A 27,637-nucleotide genomic window follows, 5' to 3' on the forward strand; every position below is an offset into this window, starting at 1 on the left:
TTAAAGTTTTTGTTATTAGTTATTACATTTAATTGCATAAAATAATTATTTTTAAATCATCCTATAAACATCCAATTAAAATTATGTTATTGAAACACAATATATATGTATTTACAATTTACCTTTTAAAAATATGTCAACTCAAGATTGTTATCTATGGCACCTTATAGACTTTTATACTTAAATTTTAATGTGAGTTGTACATGTTTTAAGATAAACAAACAATTTATAATTTTAAAATACTCAACTTGCTTTGATATAAAAATAAAATAAAAAGCATATTAGATGCCCTAGATAAGAATCTTTCTTTTAAATATTTTAAGAGGTGATTTAATTGTAATTTTAAAAACTATTGATTATACATATTATTACGATTAAAATGTGATATGTATATCACAGAGAAAAAAAAATAATTTACTGATATCATCTTAAAGTACATTAATATGTAGTACACTAATCTAGTATGTATTCATATTATAATTCTGAACGAGTTCTTAAGTAACTCAACTCAAATGGCTTTGAAGTAATTGGTTTTAATGCTGTAAGATTTCCATTTATTATTAAAAACATTTTATTAATTCTGTTCACATAAGACATAAACTCTATTCATGTTAAAAAGCTTACTCGGCTGCAACCAGTTAGTCAGGAAAGGGTCAATCAACATGCCAAGTCGATCATAGAATTTACCATTTATCCTATACAATAAAGCACCAGTAACGCACACAATTTAATTGCCATTTATGTTTCTTAACTTAAATAGGGTAATCTGTACTTACTAGTACTAGTTTGTACTTTATAATAAAATATATACAGATATCAATTAAATATTAACAAATATATAAAAAATAAAACCTTCTTATAATAATCAATTTAGTTTTAAATAATAATTTGCATAACAGGATTAAATTTACCTATGTGAAACATTTAGTAAATTTAATAATTGATCATTGCATTGTATTAATGTATTTTAAGTGTTATAGCAAAATTACCCCTTTAGTGATTTGCATTTAGAAAACAATATTCTTTCAAAACATCTGACACAATACAATTTGTCTTATGTATTAGATATCTATATTAAAATAATACTATAAGAGGGTTTCAATTGAAATACAATTATATTTAAGGTAAAATAAATTCAAAATATTACATACCTAACCAACAAAATGTATCAAACAACAATTCAAATGTTTTTACAAGTAAAATAATCTCAAAAACAGTCTTATCATAATTCAATATAAAACTTAATTATAAACATTTTAGTGCAAAAAAACTACTATTTATGCTTTCCCTGTGATCCGTTATGTGGTTTATTCCCATTTCTGGGGCGGCTTCTTCTCTTTTTTAATAGTAATTCCCAATCTTTTCGAGCCAACATGTACAACTGTAGTGCTGCTTTGGCATCTTGAACAGAACTGTGTTCTCCTTCCTGTATGCTAGCACCAAGAAAATGTAATGTCAATCGTTTCAGACCAGGCGTTCGACCTTCTGTCAATTGCTTGAATTGCCAATACGTTGAGGTGTCTCTAATCATATGTTTGGGGTGTGAAATCCTCAATACCCTTAAGTCATGTTCTAGTGCATGTCCTATCAATAATTTATTTTTGAGTAATTGTGTGACTTCTTTTTTTACTTTGGCAAATACCTCCCCGTGTTCAATATCTTCAGGTCGAATACCGCTCACCGGTGTACGATAATCTGTCACTGTTGCTGTAGGCTTGACAAACTTGTCATAAATGGTTTCGCCCTTAGAGTTGACAATTGAAACACGAGCCAACATATTTCTCTGTCCATCGGGATGAATGCCGACCATTTCGCAGTCGATCGCTACAACTTCTATATCTTTTTTTTCATGCTTCTGAAACACAAACAACTGTAAATAAATACACGGCGAGGACTACACTCATCGAGCTGCAACCTTAGATGTTCGGCCTGTTCGGGTTAAATTACCTGTACGACGGAACTGTTGTTCAAATTACTGGCAGGAGGCGGTAAAGCGTTTGTAAACTTTATCCAATTGTTGGCACCGTTAGCGTTCTTATGAACCGCTGATGCGACGTTTTTGTTCATTCTAAGTTGTAATATTGGTAATAAATTTAATAATAATCAGAATGTAGTAGAATAATACGGTGTTCACAGGCCACAGGGTAAAAAATGAACAGCACAAGTCACCACCGGAGCCACGGGGCACGGAGTGAGTTACCGGGATCTGCCCAGCCAGATACGACGTCGTTGATAAGAGTAAACATGAACGAACTACACAACGGTGAACGGACCTGATGGGATTAATAAAATATTATAAAAAAATAAAATTGAATAGGCAATGTTATAGTGATAACAGACCCTCGACGTTATAAGGCACCACAGACCACGACAGTCCACAGTACCACACTATTGTTTTGTGAGCTGCACCATGCCCCATAATTTAATAATAATATAATCGTAGCCCTTGTTGTAGGGACTTGGATGGAATCTCAAATATAATACCGTTTTTGGAGGAACTAGGAAGAAGTAGTCAGTAAACAAAGTTAGCCTTAGCTTGAAAAATTAACGAACACGTTACACGACGGACGGACTAGAACGGAAACAACATAACCTCGAAAATAGTCGAAACATCAAGACTGACGAACGAATGTTATGAAATGATCAAATGAATGTTGTATGATTGTGTAGGAATTTCGTATTATCTATTTTAGGTTAAATTTAATGTGTCTTTTAAAATATAACAATCATAATAATTAAATCAGTAGCGATAATAATAATAATAATGAAGATGACGATTGACGATAAGTCGTCGCCGTCACCACTGCAAATTTAAATATTTTGAATAACGATTACGATAATATTATTTATTATCGGAGAGTACCGACCACCGATTCGCGAAACCGTGACTCGCCAAGTCGCCACTTCGCCAGTCGCCACTCATGAGTCGTTTCTGAATCGTCGTCGTTGTCACTCGTCGCCCACCATACAAAAATAGTTGACGAATAGTAGTCGGTATTCTACTTATCACACACCAAGACCGAATGCTTGCTGACTAAAATAAAATCGAACTTCAATACACTTGGTTTCGGGGAAAAGTCGTGTTCGTCATCGCAGACCAAGTAAGTACGTTTCATGATTTAAATTATGTACCCAACTGCCCAAGTCTACGTTTGCCCGTTCTGGTTTCAACTGTCAAAGCTGTGGACTCGACGTCCCGGTCCACAGTCTCCCCATTTCATTTTCATCGATTTATTTTTCATCCCGACGTGGGTGCTCCTTCCGAAATATTTTAATTAATAATTGTTGAAATGTTTTTACGCGCACACATCACACATGTGGCCGTCTAATTTACGTACATATTAGTTAGGTTTCCACAATAGCCCCAGCGTACACAATAAAATATCATTATACCTACTCGTATCTCGTAATAATAGATCATTCGGTCGATCGCCCTTAGGGAGACTTTTACGTAATCAATTTCCCAGTGTCGCGTCGTCTATTGTGTGCACCGTGCTGTTGCCAGTCGCTATTATGCGACTGTTGGCGTCCAATACTGCAACTGATTGTGGGCTCCAAGGTAATGATACCCCTTGGGGTGTGTTGTGTGTTTTGTCAACAAAACCAACTTTCACGATTCACTACTTCTCTACCACACATTATGGACGTCTTGTGTTTAGTAATCTTGTAGGTTGTAGACAGTTGTGGTACTGCTCTTACCTGCCAAGTATTAAGAATATTGTTATTGGTCCAGAAACGATTTTGCTTGTCACCCTTTGCCGAGTGACTGACGCTAAATTTTCAACACTGTCAGTCTATGCACTTATCGTTATCTAGGTAATGTTTGCCAATCGTCCAATGCATTATTATTGTCGTTTGAATTTTCATAAAACTATTCTAAATTCTATACCACTTTGTTTTTGTTGATTTAAAACAATAAGAAAGGTAACTTTTTCTTAAGGTTAGGTTTGTATTCAGATTTAACCTCGGGTTCAACAATATTCAAATATATTTAAAACATGTTTATATATTATATTATTTACCACCATCTATGGACCATCACATAAATAAAACAAACATAATTCATTTTAATAATGTTACACTGTTACCTATTATTAAAAAACTTCTCTATGTTACATTGTGGCGAGGTGTGTATACATATTATATGACATTTATATTGTTCATATCGTCTATCCTCTCATCCCAATCCTCTTATTAAAGCTTTCTCAACAAATGCTATTCCTGGAAATCCTCCAAGACGCTTAAAGCGCAAATGGTGTAGAGATCTTTTAACATAGAAAAAAAAAAAATTTTTTGTTTAAAATATTAATTCAAAACTAAAAGTGTCATCATTGGGTGGCTTCTTTTATCAAATTCTCATGTCACTTATTTAACTTAAAGCAAATACTCCTATTGTACCTTTTAGGAACAGATTGTGTACATATAAATAAAGGAAAAAAATAAAATATTGTTCATAAACTTAAATAATATTTTTTAGACAAAGTAAATAAATATAACAATTTTGTTGATACATTTTTTTAAATTATGTATTTGTGGTTAGGTACATTTAAAATAAAGCATAATACTGTAGTATATTTGATATAAATATTTGTTTATCTTAATCATATTTCTCATGTACCTAAACACTACTTGTTTGTCTTATTTGCCATGATGTAATGAACCAATAGTTTAACTTCTGTTTTTAAACATCAAAAAACCTAATATTTATTTAAAAATTAATGAAATTATTTTGTTATATTGTTATTCTTGTAGTTGGTGTTTTATTGTATACATCACCTACAATTTTAAGTCGGTATTTTTGATTTACCCATTGTTAATTGTTAAAAAAGAATGCTCTGAACACTGTATCTGTATCAGAGCAATCTTATTTCCAAGTAGATTATTTACCTACTGTCAACTAGTATAATCATTTGTTGTTTAGTGTATTAAGATAAATTTCAAGTTTTGAAAAAAGAAAATAGTCGTGTTCTATAGGCACTTATCTGTTTCATATTATTTTTGGAAGTGCCTACCAAGTTAATTTGAAAAAAAATGAAAGATACCAGATTAATCAAAGAATATTTCAACGTAAGTTCCTGTGATACATTTGTATTTTGTTCTTTAAACAATTTAACAAGTATCTTTTAGAATAGTAATAAAATATTGTATGATTAATAAATCATGTACAAACAAATACTTTTCTAATAAAATATTTGTTCAAAATTATCTTAAGTGTATAGCACTAATATTGAGTATGCATAATACCTATAACATTTTGTTGGGTTTATTTATCTAAACATTTAATGAAATAATACAATTTGTCGTACTCATACATTGGTGTAGGGTTGTGAAGATGAAATTGTTGATTTAAATCTTTGTAATATGTTCATCAATCTTTCGGTGATTTTGTTTTTTCAGATTTTCAGTAACCTTTAGAAATTTATCATTATCAAATTATAATCAACTACCTACATAGCTATCCTATTTATGAACTATTTTAAGTACAAGATAATGCATTTTTCTAAGGTATTTTAATTGTGTATATTCAACAGGAATCATGAAGCTGATCAAGTGATTAAACCAGTGCGTTATCTTGACAGTGATGAGTACCAGAGATGCAACGGATGACCGCTATATTGACAATTCTATTCGAACATGCAAAAAACCACCTTACAAGGTAAAGTCACCATCATATGTCAATATATCTAGATCTATAAATGGTTATACATCATCTTTAACACAGTACGATAGCAAGAAACGTGAGAGTCGCTCTAGGGATTGTAGTCCTATCAATGTACGCACAGTTAATAGTAACATGGAAGACCAAAATATTATGACGAAATGTTCAATTACTGATACAGTTGATTATAGGACTGAATCAGCCAATTCAGTAGTTATAAACACAATTCAAAGACTTTATGGTTCTAGTGTTAAAGTGTCACCAAAGGAAAAAAGATTGAACAGCATTCCTAAATCAACTGTAATACACAGAGAACATACACCTGACAGGCATGATTTACCTGTCTTAAAATTGCTCAATCCACAATTCCGAGCAAAATTAGTAATAAATCATAATTCACCACCCCCTAAAATAAAACCTTCACAAATCACCAACGGTAGTGATTTAGAAGTTAATGGTGGCAAATACTTTATTAAATTAGTTAACTTAGAATGTGATGCAATAAGAAAATTAATATCACAGGTAGAATGCTTGTTACCAATTGCTCCTGAATATGGCCAGGCTCGTATTCAAGCTATTGTTGGTAAATCAAATCTGTTAATATCAAAAAAAATTCAACAATTCCTTGGTTTATGCGAGAGTAATATATCATGTGCACTCGATGATTTATCCAGACCCAAAAACAATGATTTAGAAGGGTTTTGGGATATGGTCAAAATTCAAGTTGAACAGGTGAAAACTGAAATGCGAGAAATTATTGAAATAAGTAATAAAGGTTGGCCTGATGACGAAGACCAAAACAAAGAAAAACCTATCAAAAATATTAAAGTAAAAACAAAAGCAAAAAAACCAGTTGTTTTAAATTCAAAATATGACGCAGCTAGGAGAAAAGCAATTGAAGAACAGCGTAAGGCAATGAAAAACTTAAAAAGCGATGATGTTATATTTTTTTAATTATTAATATGTAAAGATTATACTGTAATATTATGTGTTAATGAGTATTATAATATTTAATTAGTAATTGTTTAACTTTTTAATTTATATATTTTGTATATTATGTCACATGCATTATTGTAAAAACATTATTTTACATTTTTAAACAAATTTTATCAAAATTTTAAACATTGTTAATACATTGTGATTAATTATGTTGATTGAGTATTTTAACTTCAAAAAACAAGTGCACTTATAGTTAATATACATTTTGTATTTTGGTTTAACCAAACCATAGAATAAGATATAACAAATAAGACAAATTTCTAAATTAAAATTTTATATGAACAAAATAACTAAAATTGAATTAATTAAAAGATTTTTTTATTATTTATAATTTATTGTTTTGCTCAATATCATTTACCTAAGCATTTTATTTACAATCATATTTTGTGTATAAGTTATTTTCTTATCTAATATACTCTAGTAATTAATATCACATAAGGAATTTTAATTCCTACTCTTCTTATAGAATAGGTACTTCTATATTTGATCTACCTCCATCCGATGTTCTAAACTGGTATGTATACTATAATAAATAGATACTTAATGTAAGTAAATAATTCAGCTTTTAAAATTTTTTTGAAAAATATGTTAAGGACTTATAGCTTGTTGTTTCAGAGTTTGAAGTACTATGCAATTAATGCCTTAATTTTTTTTGTTTGAGGTAAACTATTAATATCACAACAATATTAAATAAATGTGCTTCATTATTACTCAGTTTTATTTGTTTGAGACGGGCAAAAAATTGATTACAATTTTTAAAGTATAAATCTACCTATAATACTTTAAATCAATACATTTCAATGAATATGCAATTGTTTAAATTTGCATATATTTCTTAATTAATATTGCAATGATGATCTGTAGGTAGTTAATTTGTTTTAATTTGAGTTTAGATTTTCAGCTTAGTGATGAAAGTATTGATTTTACTATGATGTGTATTTTTTTCTGAATAACCATTTTTTGTTGGTAGAAATAATATTTTGATTTTCAATTTAAGCATTTTTTCTTGCGGGAGAGTGAATCTAGTTGGTACTTTTGAGAGGTCAAGTTAGAAAATTCACATTAGTTTAATAAGTGTCAGGAAAAAACAAACAATTAAGGGCAACTGGAAGATTTTTAGGCCAAATCAGTTTTTGATAAATAATTTGGTGTAACTAAAAAACTAATATTGTAAATATTATAAATTTTCATCGAATGCTTATATTATTATTTTTTTATACACCATTACATTTCCTAATTATTTGAACTATTTATAGACGTAAGAAAATTTTGATTTGTTATTTTTTTTTTTAATGATAGTAGATTACAATATTCGTTTGCTTGATCTAAATATCTAAAAATTTTAATATAAAATTTCCCATATTCCTCATATATATATATATATATATTATATACATATGTTTTCCTTCATTTAACAAAAAATATATATATATATTTATATTGTGAAAATATATTTAAAATTTGTATCAAATGCAATTTATTACAATTTATTTATAATATAATTCTTATAAGGTTTAATCATTGGTTAATAATAGATGTTTTGGCCCAACACTGCTAATACCCTCCTTATATATAATACACAAGAGGTACTTTAATTGTAAAAATCTATTTTCAACTGTTAAAATACAATAATTTTATTCGAGTTAAAAATACACGAGTACAAACAAAATAAAAATAAAAACACTAATTTTAACACGTTATTTATACATTTTGATTTAATTTTATTTACATTCTGTATAACGTTTATTATTATATACCTATATATATATATATTGTTAGTATGTACCCTAATGTATATTTTTTTACAATTTCCTATAATTTGAATACTATGACATATTGAATACCTATTGGTAAACTGTTAAACAGGAATGATTTGTACTTAATCCTCTTAAGAATTTTTTCCATTACTTGATATTTGATTCTACAATTTCTAGTCTTATTAATTATTATACATACGTTTATAAATTTATCATATAACCACGTTTAACATTTTAGTTTGGGTGATTTTACCTACCACATATTTACAATTTACAATTAATAATGTTGATACCTACTGTAAGAGATTTTTTCCTGTCAAACGCTATACTATATAAGTATTTTTGAACTGTTCAAAATTGATAGTTGTCTGAAAATAATTAACGATAACGTAAATTATAATTTAGGTAGGTACCATAACTGAGGTTTTTAATTGAAACATGTGTTTTTTTAGTATTTATTTTTTAGTTGGCGAAAAAAACATCATTATTAGGTGTATATTGTACTTCTGTCGTTGATACTTTCTATACGTTTAGTTATATATTACATAAATATTATTATGTAAGTAAAAAATAAATACTTGGTTATATTATTATTATAGCTATAGATACAATTATAGACATTGAAACATAGACAAGTAATTAACTTTAATGAAAAACTTGTAAACATATAAAGATACGCCATCGTCTATGATTCTTAAAAATTACCACACAAAACATAAATATTTAATTGATACAATAATATTTATTATTATAATGTTTCATTTATTTTTTGGCCAGTGTCGCGCGTAATTATACCCAAAGGCCAAAATTATATGACAAGTGGGCCACCACATTTTTTTATTATCATCGAATTGATCTGTGTTGGTTATGCTCGTATTGTCAATGTTCAATGTGGCAAAAAAATTCAGTTTAATTGACTGGTGGGCGAACGGACTCTCTCTCTCCTCTGTACCTATACACTGCCGTGTACAAATTTAATTTAATTTTGACAGTATTAAATCGAAATTCGGTATATTAAACTAGGTAGGTATGCATATATATAGATATTTTCAATATTATAGACTATAAGGTACGGTGCTATATATCGTAATCGCGTCGGCGGCGTACACGCAAGACCGACGTCCGACGATATTAGTGGTTTATTAGATGCCTTCATAATGTTACATATAGTTAGGTATGTCTCTGAAATGTTTTCGTAGGCGAAAAACAAAAAAAAGTCGTATTTATTGGAGAACTTCAAACATAGTTAATTATGAATTTAATGTTTTTGGTGTATACGCTGTCGAATAACACCTACTTATTGGCCGTGAATTAACCTCATCGCCGAAATCGTAAATAGGTGTCTACCTACCTCCACTTTGAGAGACAAGTTCTGTTAAAATCGTTTTTTAATGACTGAAATTATATTATTCGTGTGTGTGAAATACTATTACGCAGGTGGCTGCAGGTAACTATGAGAATATACCCACCAGTGAAGCAGATGCCCCCGATCGAGCGTAAAAAATAGTATAGATATTATATTTTACAACTTACAAGTACATACGAGTAACTACACCACCAGTTATATTATTAATCAGGGGTCGGCAACCTTCGGCCCGCAAAGAAATTTTGTGTAACCCGTGTCATAAATTTATAGGTAATTAATCTAAAAACCAAACCTACATAAATACCAAATCCATATACGACCATACCTAATAAGAACATTATTGTACTCGTTATGTTTGTTGATGTGAAACTCGTATTTTTTAAATCATTAGGTAGTTACGAACAGCTAAACTTTGCAGTGTATAATCTAGTATCATATATACAGTGTTGATTGTTGTAGACTGTAGTTTTACCGTAAATTGCAATATTATGTTAAACATGTTTGTCGTTCAAAAATAGAATATTAATTACATACCTGTATTGGCTATAATCTTAGATACTTATACGTAGGTACTAGGCATATAGATATAATACATTTAATAATTTAAGTAAAACAATTTTTAAAGTTTTTTGTTGCCTTTGATAGTTTTTTATTCAGTTTTTATTGTTTTTAATCAATTTTTATAAAAATACTGTTTTTTTTTTTGTTTAAACATTTAAACATACCTAATAATATTAATTAATTAAGTGACTTACTCGTACCGCGAAGAAGACATTATGTCGAATTTTCGACGAATAAAAATATAATTTAATATTAGTTCTTTTATACTACTTATTACCTAATTAATCACAAATTATAGTTTTAATAGGTTAGATGTTTATTATAGGTATTATACTTAATTAATTACCTTTATAATATATTATAATGTATTCATATACGATATACATACGTATCATGTATATTATAATATATGCCCATTCGAATAAGTAATGACGCGCATGTACGTTTATAATTTATGTATGTGTCTGCAATAACAACGAGGTTAAAACAATATTAACTTAGAAAAAAAATATAACCAATACGATTTCATGTGCACACAAATTTAATAATATAATATGTTGTAACCTAGTCATGATGTGGGATAAATACTTTATTTAGAACAGGTATATCAAATTTTTGTGTACATCTATCGGGTTTTAATTATAAAATAAACAATAGTAAAAAAAATTAATAATGATCACATGTACTTAGGTATGTTTAATAGGTCCTGCAAAAGTTCAACTCATTTGTTTTTGACCATTATTGTAGTTGTACACATATTTTGTAGGTAGATACATGACAAATCTACCCACAAAAATATTTCTTAAATTTACTGTAAATTAATTATTATCGAAATTACACAGATATATTATGATATAAACATTAAACATATAATGTACGAATGTACCAATTTCCAATATTTATGATTAAAACCCTGAGATAGGAGATAAACCGTAAGGTACCTACATGTATGTTGGTTGAAATACCAATGTACTATAATAGTAATTGAAGTCCAGATGTTTATCTTTTAAATTTTTTTTTTTTTTTATACTGAATTTGATTTAAATACCGAAATAATATAGTACATAGTCACAATTTTTTTTATAAGCATTCAAATTTTGAATTTTGACAACATTTATGTAAAAATCACGAAAATTCACTAATTATTCTAAGCTAGAAATTCATAAAAAATTTTCCTTTTATATCTAAGTTTTGAAAATTTAATACATGGCTCCTATCTTATTTTTACAATAGCAGTTGAAAAATAAAAGAAATGCTTAGTCACAATTTTTTTTACAAGCATTCAAAGTTTGAATTTTAGACAACATACGTAAAAATCACGAAAATTCATAAATTATTTTATGCTAGAAATTCATTAAAAATTTTCCTTTTATATCATAGAATTTAAAATTTTATATAAGGCTCCTAACATATTTTTACAATAGTAGGTGAAAAATAAAAGAAATATATTACCACCATTTTTTTTTACAAGCATTCAAAGTTTGAATTTTGACAACATGTGTAAAAATCACGAAAATTCGCAAATTATTTTAAACTAGAAATTCATAAAAAAAATTCTTTTTAAATCTAAGATTTGAAAATTTTTAATAATCTATAATATATTCTAGACAGATAAACCTTCTTCGCTCAGAATCGTTTTTCGTATACCTACAGTATATATAGTATCTACTTCCGACTAAGCCTATGGCTAGTGGTCGTTTCTAGCAGAAACCACAGCCCCAGCGAGTCCAACTCCAGAGGCCCGTGATGTTGTTGGGCCTCAGTGTCGGGGGCATGAACCTCGCGGCCATGGGGCTCCCCCGACCCCGCTGTACGGGTTTCTTGCCGTGGCTGGTATTTAAACACGGCCACCCCCGGTGGGTGGTTGACTCGGGCAGCGTGGGGGCGTCAGACCCATCCCAGTCTGCACCTGGCCTTGCGCTGAATAGGGCCGTTCTTCATGTTACTGTTGTTGTGTTTGTTCTTTTAACCAATTTGGTTTGCTCTGTGTTCTTCTTTTTCGGTGAGGTATCCTTTTGCGAATCTCTTGAGTGCCTCCCATGTATTGTGGCTCTTAATGTAGGTGTCGTTCGCGTAAGGCCACGTGTAACCTTCGCTTACCATTGCTCTTCGGAGTGTTTTTCTGTGGTTGACAGCTAGTGGACATTCTTCAATTATGTGCTGTACTGATTCGACCGGATATCCGCATCTACACGCCGGGTCAGCTACCAAGTTGAAGCCATAATATCATTGGATTCAAATTTAATTCCATCTATTACAGTAACCCATTTGTAACCTACTGTACAGCAGAGCGACATCCACGACTTACCCGCCTTTTTATATTTTAATTTTTATAATTTCTTAAATATTCACATTACAGCTTATTACGAAACTTAGATAACTAAAAATCAGCTTTCCTCGTGGAATGATTCATTTTGTTATCGTAAACTGCATAATATGCTATAAGTAGTACGTCTTATTATGATAAATAGTATTTATCAGTTAAGTTGATCGGCTAAAAATTTTTATCAATTTTTATTATGAACATTTTTTTTTTCAAAAAAATTATCTCGGTAAAACACTTTTCAAGGTGGTTTATTTTGTTTTATTTTTCTTTGTCTACATTTCTCAACAACCGACAATATGTAAGGCTTACAAAAATAAAGTAACATTGTACTTAGATAAATTATTTTTAAAAAAAGTATGAACTTTGAAATATTTTAGAATATAGTAATCGCAATCATTCCCATAAGAACAACGACTTGTTAGTTGTTACTGTACCTAAGTAGTAAGAACTAAGTAGTCTGGTCGAATAAATTTATTAGTGTCGTTGTCTACCTAAACTGAGCGATATGAATTATAACATTCAAATGTAATGATAAATTAATAATAGTAACAATTTTGGTTTCTATAATAGTGAATAATAAATGTTAAACATATTATATAATTTAAAAAAAGTTAACGCTATTTTTTCTCTACATTCTATCAACTACAAATTATTGCTTTAAAAAAAATGTTTGATATAATGTAAATTATAAACCACTTATAACCCTAAGTTTATTTTCATGTATACATTTATAAAGCTTAGGTATGCATACAATCATAAATACGGCCCACGGGGGGTAATACCTACATCTAAAGTAAGACACTAATTATACCAGAAAAAAAAAAAAAAATAGTTTTAGCTACTTCCAAAACAACATTTATTACTTTGAAATTACAACATACATTTTTGATTTCATATTCTGAAGTAGAATATTATTTGGAGTAATTCTATCTATTGAAATCAAGTTTCGGACAAGTATAGTTTATCAGTTATACTTAAGTATTGAAAGTTATAACTATAACTGCCTAAAATTCTATTTTGTACATCCAAATTCCCCAAAAATTATTCTGCTCTGGAGTAAGGATTTAAGAATGCTCTGAAAATAGGAATAAAATTGTATTCAACAACTTCAAATCTAAACATTTTTTTTAAAATAATATCAATAGTTTTTGATACGTGTGTGTAACGTTTCACCGGTATATTCGATAAATATCAACTTTGTTGTAGCAGTACTTAAGAGTCAAAATATATATTGTCATACCCCGTGTATATTTTGTTAGTCAAATTTAATTTAAAAATACAAATATTTATGTATATTATTATTATTTTAATCTACGTTACTTTACCGTGAACGGCTGAACGTTTTATATAGAGGCAAGCGTATAACGGATATTATACATGGATAATTTCAAGTTTTAAATTATTTATATTTTAAATTTTTATAGTAACTTTTGACATGGGACGTCATTACGACGTCAAGCAAAATAACAGAATTTAATTAATTGATTATGAATAAAAGATACGATTTGCTTTTGTTTGTTTCCTATGCTCTATATTTACGATTAATTTTATTTCGCGACCTTCCAGACTTCCAGTCCCATTAGTACATTTATAAAAAAATGTATGTACGGCATTTCAAATACTAATAGTTTTTTTTGTGTTTATCAATTATTTTGTTATAAGATACCTATAACAATATGTTATATTGTTACTATTATAATTATTTTAATTGTCTTGTTTTTTGATTGCTTGTGTATAGGTGCTGTATTCGTATATACTTGTATGCGTTTGTAAGTTACTATATCGGCTTCAATATGATTGGAATACGGACTTTGTTACGTTTTAAAACGACCGATTGTAAAACAGATCTGGGCACTGTGTTTAAAAAGATGAATAAAGACACCAAACAGTTATTCGGCGATTTGTTAGAAACGAACAAAACGCGAAAACATCGTTTGAAACTCGCATACAAAATGGTAGGCGACGAGAAGGAAAAAGAATATAATTTTCTTAATCGATTAAAGTCACAGATCAAACCGACGATGAAAGGTACGCAGAGTTTCCTTGCAACTGTCTATAAACAAATCATTTCAATTTAAATGTTTATTTTATAGTTATACAATATAATTTATAGATGATATTAGTAGTATGGTGAATGATTCAAAGCAGAATTTAAACCATGAATACTACAGAAAGCTCATTGCCGAAAGGCCTTCCGAAATGATTATTCACGAAACCCTTAAACGTGGTGATATACCTTCAGTAACAAACATTCTTAATACCACAATGTCAGAGAAGTCAAAAGCAGCTTTAGAAAATTGGAAAAAGAGTATGATTGAAAAGCTGGGAGAAGAAGGCTTTAATAAATACAGCAGAGGTAACATATTTTGTGTTTTAAAAAAAGCAACTTAACTTTTTTATAGTTAAAAAATAATATAATATGGTATCTGCTATACTTAAGTACTATACATCTGAATTAATGTTTTTTCTATTGTGTAGTCAAACGAAAAGAAAAATATTTTATTGGCGGCTTATATAAAATTCAAAAAATGCCTTTAAAATAAAATAAATTGATTTATATTTCTATTAAAGGTGAAACAAAAAAATGCGCAGATCAAAATGTATATAGAACTAAGAATATTTAAAAAATATGAGTATACGTTTTATATTTTAAGTTATATAATTCAATTCTTATAATTTAAATTTTCGTTTAAATTAATTTAATGACTTGATTTTATTTTATTTTACTTTTTTTTTGTTTTGAATTATTAAAACAAATGAAAAATCCTCATAAAATGTACTACGCCACTTATTCCTACATTTTTATCGCAAGAAAAAAAATTACAAGAATGTTATATTAATAAGTTATTATGTTTTCTTATGATCTGGTTTTTACTGATTACCTATACGATTTAATTATGTAAAGTGCCTATGTATCTAAGTACCTACCCATATATTAATATTATTATTTATCATTGTTACATAACTGTTATGACACTTATTTTCGGTTACAAAAAATGAAACTTGAGTAAATAATATAAAAATTACGTAATTTATTATAATTTGTAGGTATTGGAAACTGTATTGGCTTATAATATATTAATATATAAGGTAATATATTATTTTTTTCATAAATGTATCTTTCTTTTTCAACTAATTATTTTGAAAACTATAGAGTTTTTTGCAAATATCTTATTTTTGTTAATTATATAGGGATATACATGACATTTTAGTATTATGTAATGCCATTTACTTTTGCTTTGTGAACCCACTGGCAATAATAGCCTCTTAAACATGTGATCAATAAATATTTCTACTAGCTGAACAAAAAACAATACTCATACTTGAACTATACAATTTGGGAAATCGTTATTTTCTAATGAAATGTTAGATCTTCAAGTATGTATTTGAAATAACAAGTGTTCGTCGTCAAAAGAATCTCCCCGTATCACTCTGTATTAATTATCAGCTCAAAGGGAATAGAACCATATATTTCATCCCCATTCTAGTTACACCGCACTGCTTCTTTATTGTATTTATACACAGTTGTATAAGTAAAATAATATATAATTTACGGAATATTTAATAATACATATTTTGTTTTCGATCCCGATATTGGATGAAAAAATAATTTAATTATTTTGAAAATTCGATTTAACGCCGTAAATTTAATATACTGTCAGGCGTACTATAATAATACACAAGTGAATATTGCACGGTACTATACTAAATACCTATAGAACCCCAGAATAATTTAATTTTGTGTAACAAAAATAATGTATAACGTATTATATTACAGACACTATATGAATGTTTTTTCAATACCTACACGAGAACTATAATAATTTATACACATATGATATAAGCAGTTATTGAATTATAGTAATTATAATACCCATCAAAACCTAATAGGATATCAAGATTTTTAATTAAACTATTGAAACTATTTGAAAATAAAATAAAATTTAATAGATTTTTTGTGATAAATCGTCAAAGTATGTCATAAACTTTTTACTGTAGTACATGCCTTAACATTACATTAACTATTCATTTTAACAGTATATTGTGCTTTTGAAAGAATGACCTCGGTATAAAATGTTTTGTTACAGTTCGCTATTTTTTTAAGTTGGGCAATTTTTGTCGTTTCAATGATAATACAATTTTTTACCTAAAATTTGGATGGTTTTTTTATAATAGAAGATATTTTTAAGTATTCAGTTAATTACACAGCTATAGTTAGATATTGTATGTTTTCACTTACTTGAATAAGTAGCTTTATATGTTAAAATTTTGCAACCTGCCTAAATAAACAGCAAACCAATGTATACCACATTATTATAACTTAATGCTGGTGTGGGTATTGACCCACTGGGGTGAATTCTGAGCGGAGTCGCACTCATAATAATTGGTATAGGTACTCTTATTGTATAATATATAATAATAATAGGTATAGTGTATACATATAGGTAAATTGTAAATACATAATCAGAATTAAATTCATGATGACAATATAGCTTCTATGAAATGTATATACAATCTAAACAACAAACGATGCACCAATGGTAAGTTTTAAATTTAGCGGAAAATGCAAATTCGTTTATTTCGTAATCAAAATAAATGCATAATGTAGTAAATATGTTTAAAAATGTATCGTCATGACGCATTATCAGTTGTTATACCAATATAATTATCACTATATTATATTTATTATTACATTTTTGTTTTAATTAGCTGTTTGCACAAAGTTGTATTGAACCCTGAGTTCTGATAAAACTATTTTTTATTGCAGCACTCTTTTGCAATCGTTAGCTAATCGGAAAGTTTAATGAAATTAAACATAACGTCTCGGCCATCAGAGGCCGATAATCTGTTTGATAATATTGCCCATGAACAACACGCGAGCGTACTTTTGTATATATCAGAGGTATTCAAACTGTGTGTCGGTTGGCGTTGCGAAAGTTTGCAAAGGGAGCTGCGTCAAAGCACCGAAAACCAACATCATACCTAGTTCTTGTATAATTATTATAAATATTACTTGAAATCATTACGGAAATGAAAACAACACACCTTATAACGCGACCATTTGAAGTTTTATTTATAGTTCTAAAGTCACTGTTATTATCATCCATATATCATATTATAGCCATATTGTATCCGTGTGTTGTTTCAATTTTTTCATAATAATTTGGGAACTGTCAAAATATGGTGAACACCCAAAACAAAAATGGAAAAGTTTGAATACCTTAGACCTCTGATATATATCGACCAGTATGTATGCGATATGCGTTCTAAAACTATCTTGACACTGTTTTATTCAGCACAATGTATAAATTGATCTGCGCAGCGACGTGAGCCGTTTTAATCACAAATGGAAAATCGTTTAATTTAATTGTGACTGCTGTATATAGCAGGTATCGTCTCGACGACTTTGAAAATGCTCATAAAAAGGGGGCGTGTAGATGGAGATTATTCCCTATGGTACTTATTTGGGGGGAGGGGGAAACGCGTTGGTGAAATATCTGAGAGTTGGAATAGCTATAGTAGAACAGTTCATAAAATGCTGTTTTTGCAAATTACGGTGTACTATATATAGTTGTATACTCGTATGGTGATATAATTACTTACTAACAATGGAAAAAATAAAAACCGTATTATATATTTATGTCAAGTTATCCGTTTTGAATGATTGTATCTATAGTTATATAAGTACGTTACATTATGCAAAGAACAGCTTACTATACAGGAAACACTGCAGTGCTCTCTTACTGGAATTCCACTCGAGTTTGATTTAAAAAATATAGAATATTTATCGTACTTCTTTATCTACAACTAATTATTCTCAGAGAAGAAAAATGAACTCTCGGGGAGTTGTATTTATAGAAGTTAAAAATTAAAATATATTATAATACTGTCATATATAATTTTTCAGCGAAATCTCAACAAAATCGATGTAAGTATCACTTAATTTTTCGCGATCCTGGAAATTCTGAAGATAATATTCATAACTTAAATCGTAATAATAAAAGCCCCAATTCTGAATAATATTTCTTTATTTGTATTAGAAATGCATCACCCTAAATAAAATCGTCAGGTTTTTGGTAGGTTAGGTTCCTGTATTTCATCGCATCAGACATTTAATCGTAGATATGAAATGCAATTTTTACACACAAATTGACGAGTCGCTGGAATTTTTTTACGAATTTTTTTTCTTGAGTAAAACGTGTCACCACTGAGTGGCTTCTTCTTACTAGCCAAATACTAACTATATCCGCCCTTAGTTTATTCGAATTATTATGGTTGAACTACTTTAACTGGGATAAAGTTGTCAGAAATTGTTTCTATGAATTTTATACCTTGACTATTTTTTAGGTTTTAGGTTTATTATTTCGGTTAATATGGCCTATATAGATAGGCGAATTACGTTTTATTATGGAAATAAGCTACAGCAACAATAATAATGTTAGTCATGATTTTTTTACTCCGTAACGGTGTGGTTTGTGCTTTTAACCATAGTTTTATTCAAAGTAAATTCATACTATAGTCAGTATTAAAAAATAACAAAATACAAGTATTTAATAAAGATTTCATAGTAGCCAAAATATTAAAAAGATTGATATTAAAATATAAAGGTTACAAAATAATTATTTTTTAATTATATAATCGGCTTTATATTTTATTTCATCTTTGTTGTCTACTTACCTGGGCTCCCCACCTTAGATCTAAAAGAAAAAATTTAAACCTAAGGCTGCGCCTGTTAAAAACTTTTTGCAATAACAACAAATGCTCGCGACCTGCTAAATGCTTGATTCCTAGATCAAATTCCCCCTACTAAACTTAACAAAATAGGTAGTGTCATCATTGGGTGGCTTCTTCCGTCATATTACTCATGTTTTTTTATTACTCTTATCTAATTTGCTTATTATCATATGAATAGATTGTAAATATCTTGTAAAAATAAAAAAATAAAATCTTTGTTGTATATTATATGTATTAAAATATACGTTTATAAACTGAGAATTTAACACGCACGGTCGTTCCTAACTTTTTTTTATGTTATGAAAGATTTTCATTCGATTATTAACAATGATTTCTTTTTTTTTAAAATTAATTTCGTAGAAAGTTTAATAGAAATAATATTTCGTTAGGAAATATTATGTCAGAAAATTGAATAACTTTATAAGCGACCGTGCATCAAAAAGTATAGTCTTGTGCATAATTTTTTGTAGATACTACCTACCTATAGCATATATTATAAAAGCAAGTTTTATACAAACAAAAGTGTTGTGCACAATAAGCGAAACGTTTATATTAGGTATATTAGGTTCTATTATTGTGGGTGTATAAGTCGTTGTAAAATTTTCAGAACTAATGGCCATGGGAAGTGCTATGCATAGTAAAATACAGTCGCATTTAAACGGCTGCCAGCCGGATGTAAGCCATTTCGAAGAAGTAGAAAATTGTTGGAAAAGTTTGGATGCAGTTTTAAAAAACGTTTCAAAACCGATTCTGGTGGAAAAAATGGTCGTACACGATGGACTGTCGTACAGAGGAATCGTGGACTGCGTAGCGTTTTACAAGTAATATAGTTAGCTATACATATACCTGAACGAAAATAATTATTGCTTGTCGTGTTTTACAGAGACATCCCTGTGGTAATCGAATGGAAGAAGTCGTCGCGTGATAAACTGAGTTTGCAGGCGACGTACGACGCTCCTATTCAATTGGCAGCTTATATGGGAGCTGTGAATAATGATATTTCCTATGACTTCAAGGTAAATATAATTTTTCGCAAGTTTTGTTAAATTAATTATTTTTAGATTTTTGGAGAGAAAGCTTTTTTTTACCAATAATTAATTATACATTTACTATAAATGTATATATATATATATATATATATAGGTCCATTAGGTCCATCATTATACGGCACTTACTTTCAAACTTCGATGTATAAAAAATAATGGATGATGATGATTTTGTCCGAATTCGCGTTTTACAAAGTTGTGTTCATGTTCAGACGTTATTACTTTTATTTTTTAACTATTAAAAACATTAATTATGAAATGCAACATTTTTTTTCGGAACGTATTTTGAGCGTGTTGTTGTTATTGGCATAATAGATTATATATTATACCTACGCGCCATGTACACGTTACACCTACTTTATTTTTGAGTGAGTTATGGGCCCCGGGGAAAATTTAGTGGATTACTATAGCCATATATGCGTGTTCCGTGATACGCTTTTCAGACGGTGAAAAAATCTATGGAATCAAAAAATAGCCGTAATTTAAGGTGGTTATGATATTGGAGATAAGAGGTGTATACGGCTTGAACAGAGCTTTCGTGTTGTTTAAGTTTTGTCGTAGTTATATGTATTTGTACTATATATTCAAAGATATTGTTTTTGTGTAATATATTTGGTAATAATACGAATATTTATATTATACACGAAATGCGGTTTGTAAGGGTTCGCTATTTAAGCAACGATATTATCGTTTATATATACGTATCTATATTGATAACACTAATCACTTTATAGATATGCTACCGTATCAAAAGCTTATAAAGTTATTAATATATTATGTAAATTTGTTTAGGTTGAAGAAGGATTAGTGGTCGTCGCTTATAGTGACGGTCATCCGGCCAATGTTTTTAAACTGACAAAACAAGCGTGTCTCGATTATTGGAAGATTTGGGTGGGAAGACTGAATAAATACAAACGAATTCAAAGCAGTTTTAAGTAATAATTATTATAGTTCAATTAATATAATTGAATACATCAAGGAACTGATTAATTCGTTTTTTCTTCTTCTGTTTCATCCGTAACTTTGACTTTGTCTGTAATTTTCACAAAATTATTACTGAGTCTGAAAAAAAAAAATTTAACATAAATTATATGACAAATCATTCGTGAATATAGCTAGGAAACATGTTTGCGTAATATCTCCTAATGTTTTGATATTAATATCATGTATTAACCGCATGGTAAATATAGTTATGTACTGACATTTATCTACTTAACTTAAAAAAAATATATAATTTATAAAACAGCGTACTTTTTCTTTTTTTTCTTATTATCTTTTTCACTAAATTTTTATATTTTTAAAAGCAATAGGGTTTGTACGGTACAATTTTATTTTATCACACATAATTTGTACCTATACCGTATTATACATATTTTTTTTAATAAAACGTGTTTGGTTACGGTAGACCTACCTATGTATATATTATGTTTATTAAAATTAAGTTAACGATTGTTGTGTAATTTATAAGAATTCTTATTCACATAAATTACTTTTATTTATATAAAAATATAGTTTTTTATAAGTTAATTAAAAAAAATATTTTTTAATTGAGTTCTTATTTAAAGGAAAGTCTATTATTCAGAATGTATTGTTTGTTCCAACAACAATAGATATTTTATACTTTTATTCATTTTTACGATATGCGTTTTAATAAAATATTTGTTTCCCAACTTTTTATTAGTTATTCTTTTTTACGAGCTTATATTAAAGTCTTTGTCCCTTAACCCTTGCATGTTTTCTTTCAGTAATTATTTTGTCATTGATTCAATGAAACAACTCTTTAAAAAATTTAAATAATTCATTTATATTTATTTTTATGTCTTCAATCAGTTGCTGGTGTTGTTTCAATATAATATAAGAATATTACGTTTTTTTATTGTTATAGTTGTTTCATTTTTCAAGTGCCTATATAAATTACATTATTTTCAATAAAAATAATTTTATAGCATCGAAGGCTTTATGATACATTATAATATTTTAATTTGTTTATGTATAGTTAAGCTATTTTTCTTTTCTTATTTATTCATTAGCTGATGGCAAATAATGGAACTAGAACATACGAGATGATTTTATCATGATGTTTCTGTTTGTATAAAAAATCATCCGAGACATTTTACTATGAAAAATTATTGTATAGATTAAGGTGGATAATAAGGGTTGGTACGTATAATGTATTAGATACTTTCAAAACGTAATTTTTTGTGATTATTCAAATGTAGACATTCAGGAATTTGTCTATTTAGTATTTTGTACTGTATATATTTTGTTGTAATATATATATTGAAACAATTTAATAATGAGGGATTTCAAATGGAGTTAAAAGCTCCAACTTTTGAATAAATCCCATCACGTCTGTGTCATTTTCTTTAGTTATAGGTACTAAAGAAATGTCACAATGTCGTTGTTTTCTTTTTCTTTCTACGTTCTCACCGTTACTTGCAAATAGTAATTGTAAATACTACAGTACTTGGTACCTATTTAAGTATATGTGCAACTATGAATATCTTAATGCAGTTTTTTTTAATAAACATGAATTTTAGATTCTAAACGAAGCTATGAATGTATTGGTTTTGCAATGGTGGGTGTGTTTATTTTATTTTTATGTCCATCGCTATATTTTAGAGTATCAAAAACACTTCGATTTTTAACTATTTTAAGGTGGCTTCTGGTAGCAGGTAGCATTTTGATTCAATTTACCGTATTAATAATAATAACAATTATTATAAAAATAATGTTTACTGTTTAACTAATAATTGTTAAGCTATCGTAGTTATAACTACCTATATATACATAAAAAAAAAAAATAAAATAAAATATAACAATATATTCTTAATAATATAAACAACATGATTCTCCGCTCAGAATTGCGGTCTTTTTTTGAAGGGGGGACCCGTGACACATAGGCCATTGGGTGTGAGGTGGTATATGGTGAAGGTTATTTTTGTATTTTTTTGTTCGTAGGTTTTTGAGTTGGTAGGGTTGTAACACGTGTTTGAGTATGTGTGGCAAGGATATGTTGCTAAAAATTCCGGGTGGTCACCCATCCGGGAGCTAGCAACTGTGGCCTGTACGTACGCACAGTGCGTTTCCGCAGATTGAGTTTACTACGACGCCTCACCAAGCCATAGAATTGTTTTTTCGTATTCAACTTATTCAAAGATTTATCAATTGCCATTAATCTCATTTTTCTATTTAGTTTTCTATAATATGCTTATAAACATCGTCCAAACTATGGATCAGGGTGTGGTCTGATCTAATAATGAGTGGACAATAATACATACTGACTTAATAGAATTAAAAATTAAAATTAATAACTCATTTTTTAATTGTAATTTATTTTCATATTTATCATGTGAAAATTTGTAGACAAGAATAAACGTTGATAATTATGTATGATTACTTTTAAAATAGATAGAGATGAATTGATGAAACGAGTTACAAATTCTATTTGAATGGAAAATCTTTTAGGTATTTTTGAAAACGTTATAGATGCATTGAACGATCTTTACGTTTTATCACCACGGTAGGCCTACGATGTTAATATTATTTACCTATTTATTAGGAACATTTTATTTGCACGAATATTATTTTTTGTCACACCTGCACCGAAAGTTTGGTTTTCGACCACGGTTGAAGCGTTCGAAAGCGTCCTTTTTCCGTCCAGCGGGTGGTAAAGTGGAAATCCCCAAAGTGCCGGGCGAAAAAGAAGAAATCCCCAAAAGTGCCGTCCGCCGGGCGCGTATCCCCTGCACAACCAGAAACTAAAATGTATACCTACCACGGTTCTTGCAAAACATAAACTTTTGGTTACATCTTAAATTTATAGTATAACCTCCTTGCATGACGCTTAAACATATTTAATTTGCACTGTTCCTAGATAAGTGCGTCGAACGATGCGTTAGTAATAATATAGTATATTAGTATAATAATCTTATCAGTTACAATAATAAAATATACAAAGTGAAAATTGTAATTTTGAAATAAAATAAAATGTCTTCCATGAAATTGTTTTTGTAGAATATTCTATAATTGTTGCATAGATCCCTGCATAACCTTTTCCATGAACGCAGGGGCGTGACAAAAAATAGTATGTGTGGCTCACTTCCCGCCCTTGCCACACAATATACTATTACGGAATACGGTTTAACTATAAATAAATATACTTACATATTATTTTTCAATCGCAAAACCCTACCGAAAAACTCAATAAAAATTAGATTCTAAGGCAGTATAGTAATTGGCTCTGCAGTACTTTTATTAAATTTCTAAGAAGAATGCTACTCCACGTGCAGTATATTAAGTTTTACGAACGTCCAAATAGTGTGTTATTTATGTATGGGAAAAAAACCACGTGATAGGTACGTATCGAATTTATCTGTGTTCATCAATTTATTACAATAATATATCTGTAGCTTTTTTTTCTACAATTGAGCATAATAATATGATGTACAATTAGTCATTTAAATTTGCAACTTTTTCGACTAATTTATTTACCTACATATTTACTATATCTACATAATATTCTATCATCGCTTAAACGCCCGCGGCCCGCTTAGTGGACACTGAGTAAGTACAAAAAGTTAATACTCAAACGGTCAGCATAGGAAAACCAGGGTAGACACCTACTAATTAGCTACTAAAAGTTTTCATCACGAAATTCTATCTCATCAGTTATAATTAGGGCTAGGATTTTGTAGCATTTGCATTTTTTTTTCATATAGTACTCCAGGACATAGAGCTAATCAAAAAAAAATTTGATTCATTCATCACAGAGTTCAATATGAAATTTTTTTTGATTTTTCTTATGATATTCGTAAATAAATGCTTTTTTAAGTACTTTTTTGTCAGTTTATTAGCTTTTTAATGAGTATTTATTAATTCGATTTTTAAGTGAGTTATGAGCATTTTTAATGTACTGTATATTAGATGCTCATAACTCACTTAAAAATTGAATTATCGTAAAAAACCAACGTACAAACACAGATAATGTTCTAACCATCAAGTTTCATAATAGGTCGATTCACTGTAATTTTTAAACTAAAGGAGCTACAAGTTTTCTGCTGGGCGTAAATTTGCTATATTACGCACTGGTAAGACGGAGACAACAAATACCACTGTTACGTACTCTTAAAATGCTTTTTTTGAAGGATTATTGGCAATTTTTTAATTTATTTATTGTAGGTTTTTAGTGCTTCATTTTCCTAGCCCTAGTTATAATGTATTAAATATCAAAACAAAAGCTACCCACCATCCAATTATTGGTCTTGAAAATCGTGTCTGCAGCTGTATCTCATCATTATGCCTAACAAGTAATAACCCTTTTACATCTACTACCATAATGGTAATTGGTAACGTACTGCAACGTTCAGATACAGGTTAAATAGAAGGGCCCAACTACGGCACGCGATCATATTTTATTAAGTTGCAAGAAAAAATGTTTAAAAAAATTGAAAATATGACGAATTCACATATTGTATCTAAAGCACATGAAAAATAAAACAAAAATGAATATATTTACTTCTTTTCTTCTTGATAATTGTCAATTAGAGACATGCGTTGTAAATCGGACGTGAAACTTAACTGCAGCGTTATCGTCTTATATACTGTTTAATAATAGAAACAATGTCGTATTCGCGAGAACGTTTAGTTCGTCATTGACGTCATCTATCACCAATATCAATTTTGATCTCTTCAATTAAGTCTTAAAAGAAAAATTTAAAATTCTTGGTCCACTTAGTAATATTTTTATGACCCTCGGTAAAATTGTAAAAAAATATAGGTCATCACTGGGTTGATGGGCAAAACCTCAACTCTCGGAAGAATATCTGTTTAAGTGTGTAGATTCGCACAACAATGAGTGATTGAACTTACTTGTTGAGCTCTTCCTCTAGGCCGCGATTAGCTTGTTCGATTTGTTCTCGCTGCGCAGTGATCGCTTTCATGCGGTCCTGTAGCAGTTGAATTCTTTCCTCCAACAGTGCCTCCATGTTTAGTCCCGAGTCGGTGTTGCTCAAGTTTCGCAGTTCGTCGTTGAGGCAGAGCTGTACGATGCCGACGACGATAATAATATAATAAAATAATAAATATAATATTTATAACAATAACAATTACTTAGTTATTATTTCAATAATATAAACCGCGTTATTCGTGCGTGGAGAATAACGATAGCCGTATGCACGAACGTCGTTGGACCACCGAATGTGGACGTGCATATCATACAAAATGTGTGTGTGTGTGTGTGTGTGTGTGTGTGTGCGCGTGCATGCGTGTATATGGTGCACCATGTCTATAATTATCCTAGAATTCTGGACACGCGCCATCGCCGTTATTCGTACGATAATATGAGTGTGCTTGCTTTAGATTTCTTATTGTGACAAATATATTGTAAAATAGGGTGTCGGGAATGATGGCAGGTGACGAAGTCGTGTCAAAATAATGATAATAATAATACTGAAATTCTTAAATAGTTTGAAAAATCTGGTCTGGGAGGACGGGAGGAAGAGGGGTTCATCCGAAAGGATTCTTTATCATGCGAATCTTGCAATACAATTTTAAATCATATTATAGTGTAGGATCTGAGAATACGCTGCCGATACTTCAAAAATAATTTTTTTTTTTTATTTAGATCAAAATTCTGGAAAGAGAAAACCATAAGAAAAATCTAAGTATGGGTGATTATTATTATGATCATTGAAGTTAAGATTTTGTTTTTTTAAAAATTTTTTTAGGAATATTATTTCGATATTGTCCGTATAATAATCAACAGTCTTGTATACAGTAGGAATAGAGGTATTTAAAACTGGCGCCATGATTCGATATGCTTCAAAGTTTACTTAATTGATAATTTTGTTTATACCTACATCCTAATTAAAATAAACTTGTATAGTTATAATATTTTATCTGAAATTAATTTATAAGACCCATTTAAAGCTGTTTCAATATAATTTACGACTACCGTACCAATAAAGATGATATTTATTTCAAATGTATTTATTTTTATGACCTTTTAAGTTGTTGTGGTTATTACCGTAGTTCAGTAGACGTAGACTAAAGTGGTTTGCGAACTATATCGTACTCTTGGCATTTAAAAGTTGTCGATTTTAATAAATAAATAATGTTTTAAATCATTCAGATGATTACTTAAAAATGTTCAAACGATTATATTTATCATAAGAAGAGTAAGTCTAA

General features: G+C 29.1%; 4 protein-coding genes across 6 annotated transcripts; 2 read left to right on the forward strand and 2 right to left on the reverse strand.

Moving 5' to 3' along the window:
- Window positions 1–1,096: 1,096 nt before the first annotated feature.
- On the reverse strand, window positions 1,097–2,563 carry LOC107167566 (RNA exonuclease 4). Its single transcript, XM_015516685.2, has 3 exons — window positions 2,341–2,563; window positions 1,948–2,273; window positions 1,097–1,855 (listed from the first exon to the last, which is right to left on the reverse strand). Exons 2-3 carry the CDS (start codon window positions 2,065–2,067, stop codon window positions 1,274–1,276), a joined length of 702 nt encoding a protein of 233 aa, XP_015372171.1. The 5' UTR covers window positions 2,068–2,273; window positions 2,341–2,563; the 3' UTR covers window positions 1,097–1,273.
- A 365-nt stretch (window positions 2,564–2,928) lies between these two features.
- Window positions 2,929–6,989, forward strand: LOC149057341 (uncharacterized). 2 transcript variants are annotated; one of them, XM_089224297.1, is made up of 2 exons: window positions 2,929–3,101; window positions 5,532–6,989. In XM_089224297.1, the coding sequence occupies exon 2, from the start codon at window positions 5,582–5,584 to the stop codon at window positions 6,611–6,613; it is 1,032 nt and encodes a 343-aa protein (XP_089080423.1). In that variant the 5' UTR covers window positions 2,929–3,101; window positions 5,532–5,581; the 3' UTR covers window positions 6,614–6,989. The 2 variants fall into 2 exon arrangements, with proteins under 2 accessions (XP_089080423.1, XP_089080424.1); XM_089224298.1 differs by having other exon boundaries at window positions 2,966–3,105.
- On the forward strand, window positions 2,962–22,120 carry LOC107167545 (mitochondrial genome maintenance exonuclease 1-like). 2 transcript variants are annotated; one of them, XM_015516667.2, is made up of 6 exons: window positions 2,962–3,101; window positions 14,407–14,696; window positions 14,782–15,024; window positions 20,011–20,224; window positions 20,287–20,419; window positions 21,242–22,120. In XM_015516667.2, the coding sequence occupies exons 2-6, from the start codon at window positions 14,462–14,464 to the stop codon at window positions 21,386–21,388; spliced, it is 972 nt and encodes a 323-aa protein (XP_015372153.1). In that variant the 5' UTR covers window positions 2,962–3,101; window positions 14,407–14,461; the 3' UTR covers window positions 21,389–22,120. The 2 variants fall into 2 exon arrangements, with proteins under 2 accessions (XP_015372153.1, XP_015372162.1); XM_015516676.2 differs by having other exon boundaries at window positions 2,969–3,105.
- On the reverse strand, window positions 21,369–26,667 carry LOC149057342 (uncharacterized). The gene is made up of 2 exons (XM_089224300.1): window positions 26,321–26,667; window positions 21,369–21,511 (listed from the first exon to the last, which is right to left on the reverse strand). The coding sequence occupies exons 1-2, from the start codon at window positions 26,434–26,436 to the stop codon at window positions 21,436–21,438; spliced, it is 192 nt and encodes a 63-aa protein (XP_089080426.1). The 5' UTR covers window positions 26,437–26,667; the 3' UTR covers window positions 21,369–21,435.
- Window positions 26,668–27,637: the final 970 nt, after the last annotated feature.

This window comes from Diuraphis noxia, unplaced genomic scaffold (genome assembly GCF_037042655.1).
Source record: "Diuraphis noxia isolate RWA-SAM2 unplaced genomic scaffold, SU_Dnox_SAM2 contig0003, whole genome shotgun sequence".
Taxonomy (NCBI): Eukaryota; Metazoa; Arthropoda; class Insecta; order Hemiptera; family Aphididae; genus Diuraphis; species Diuraphis noxia.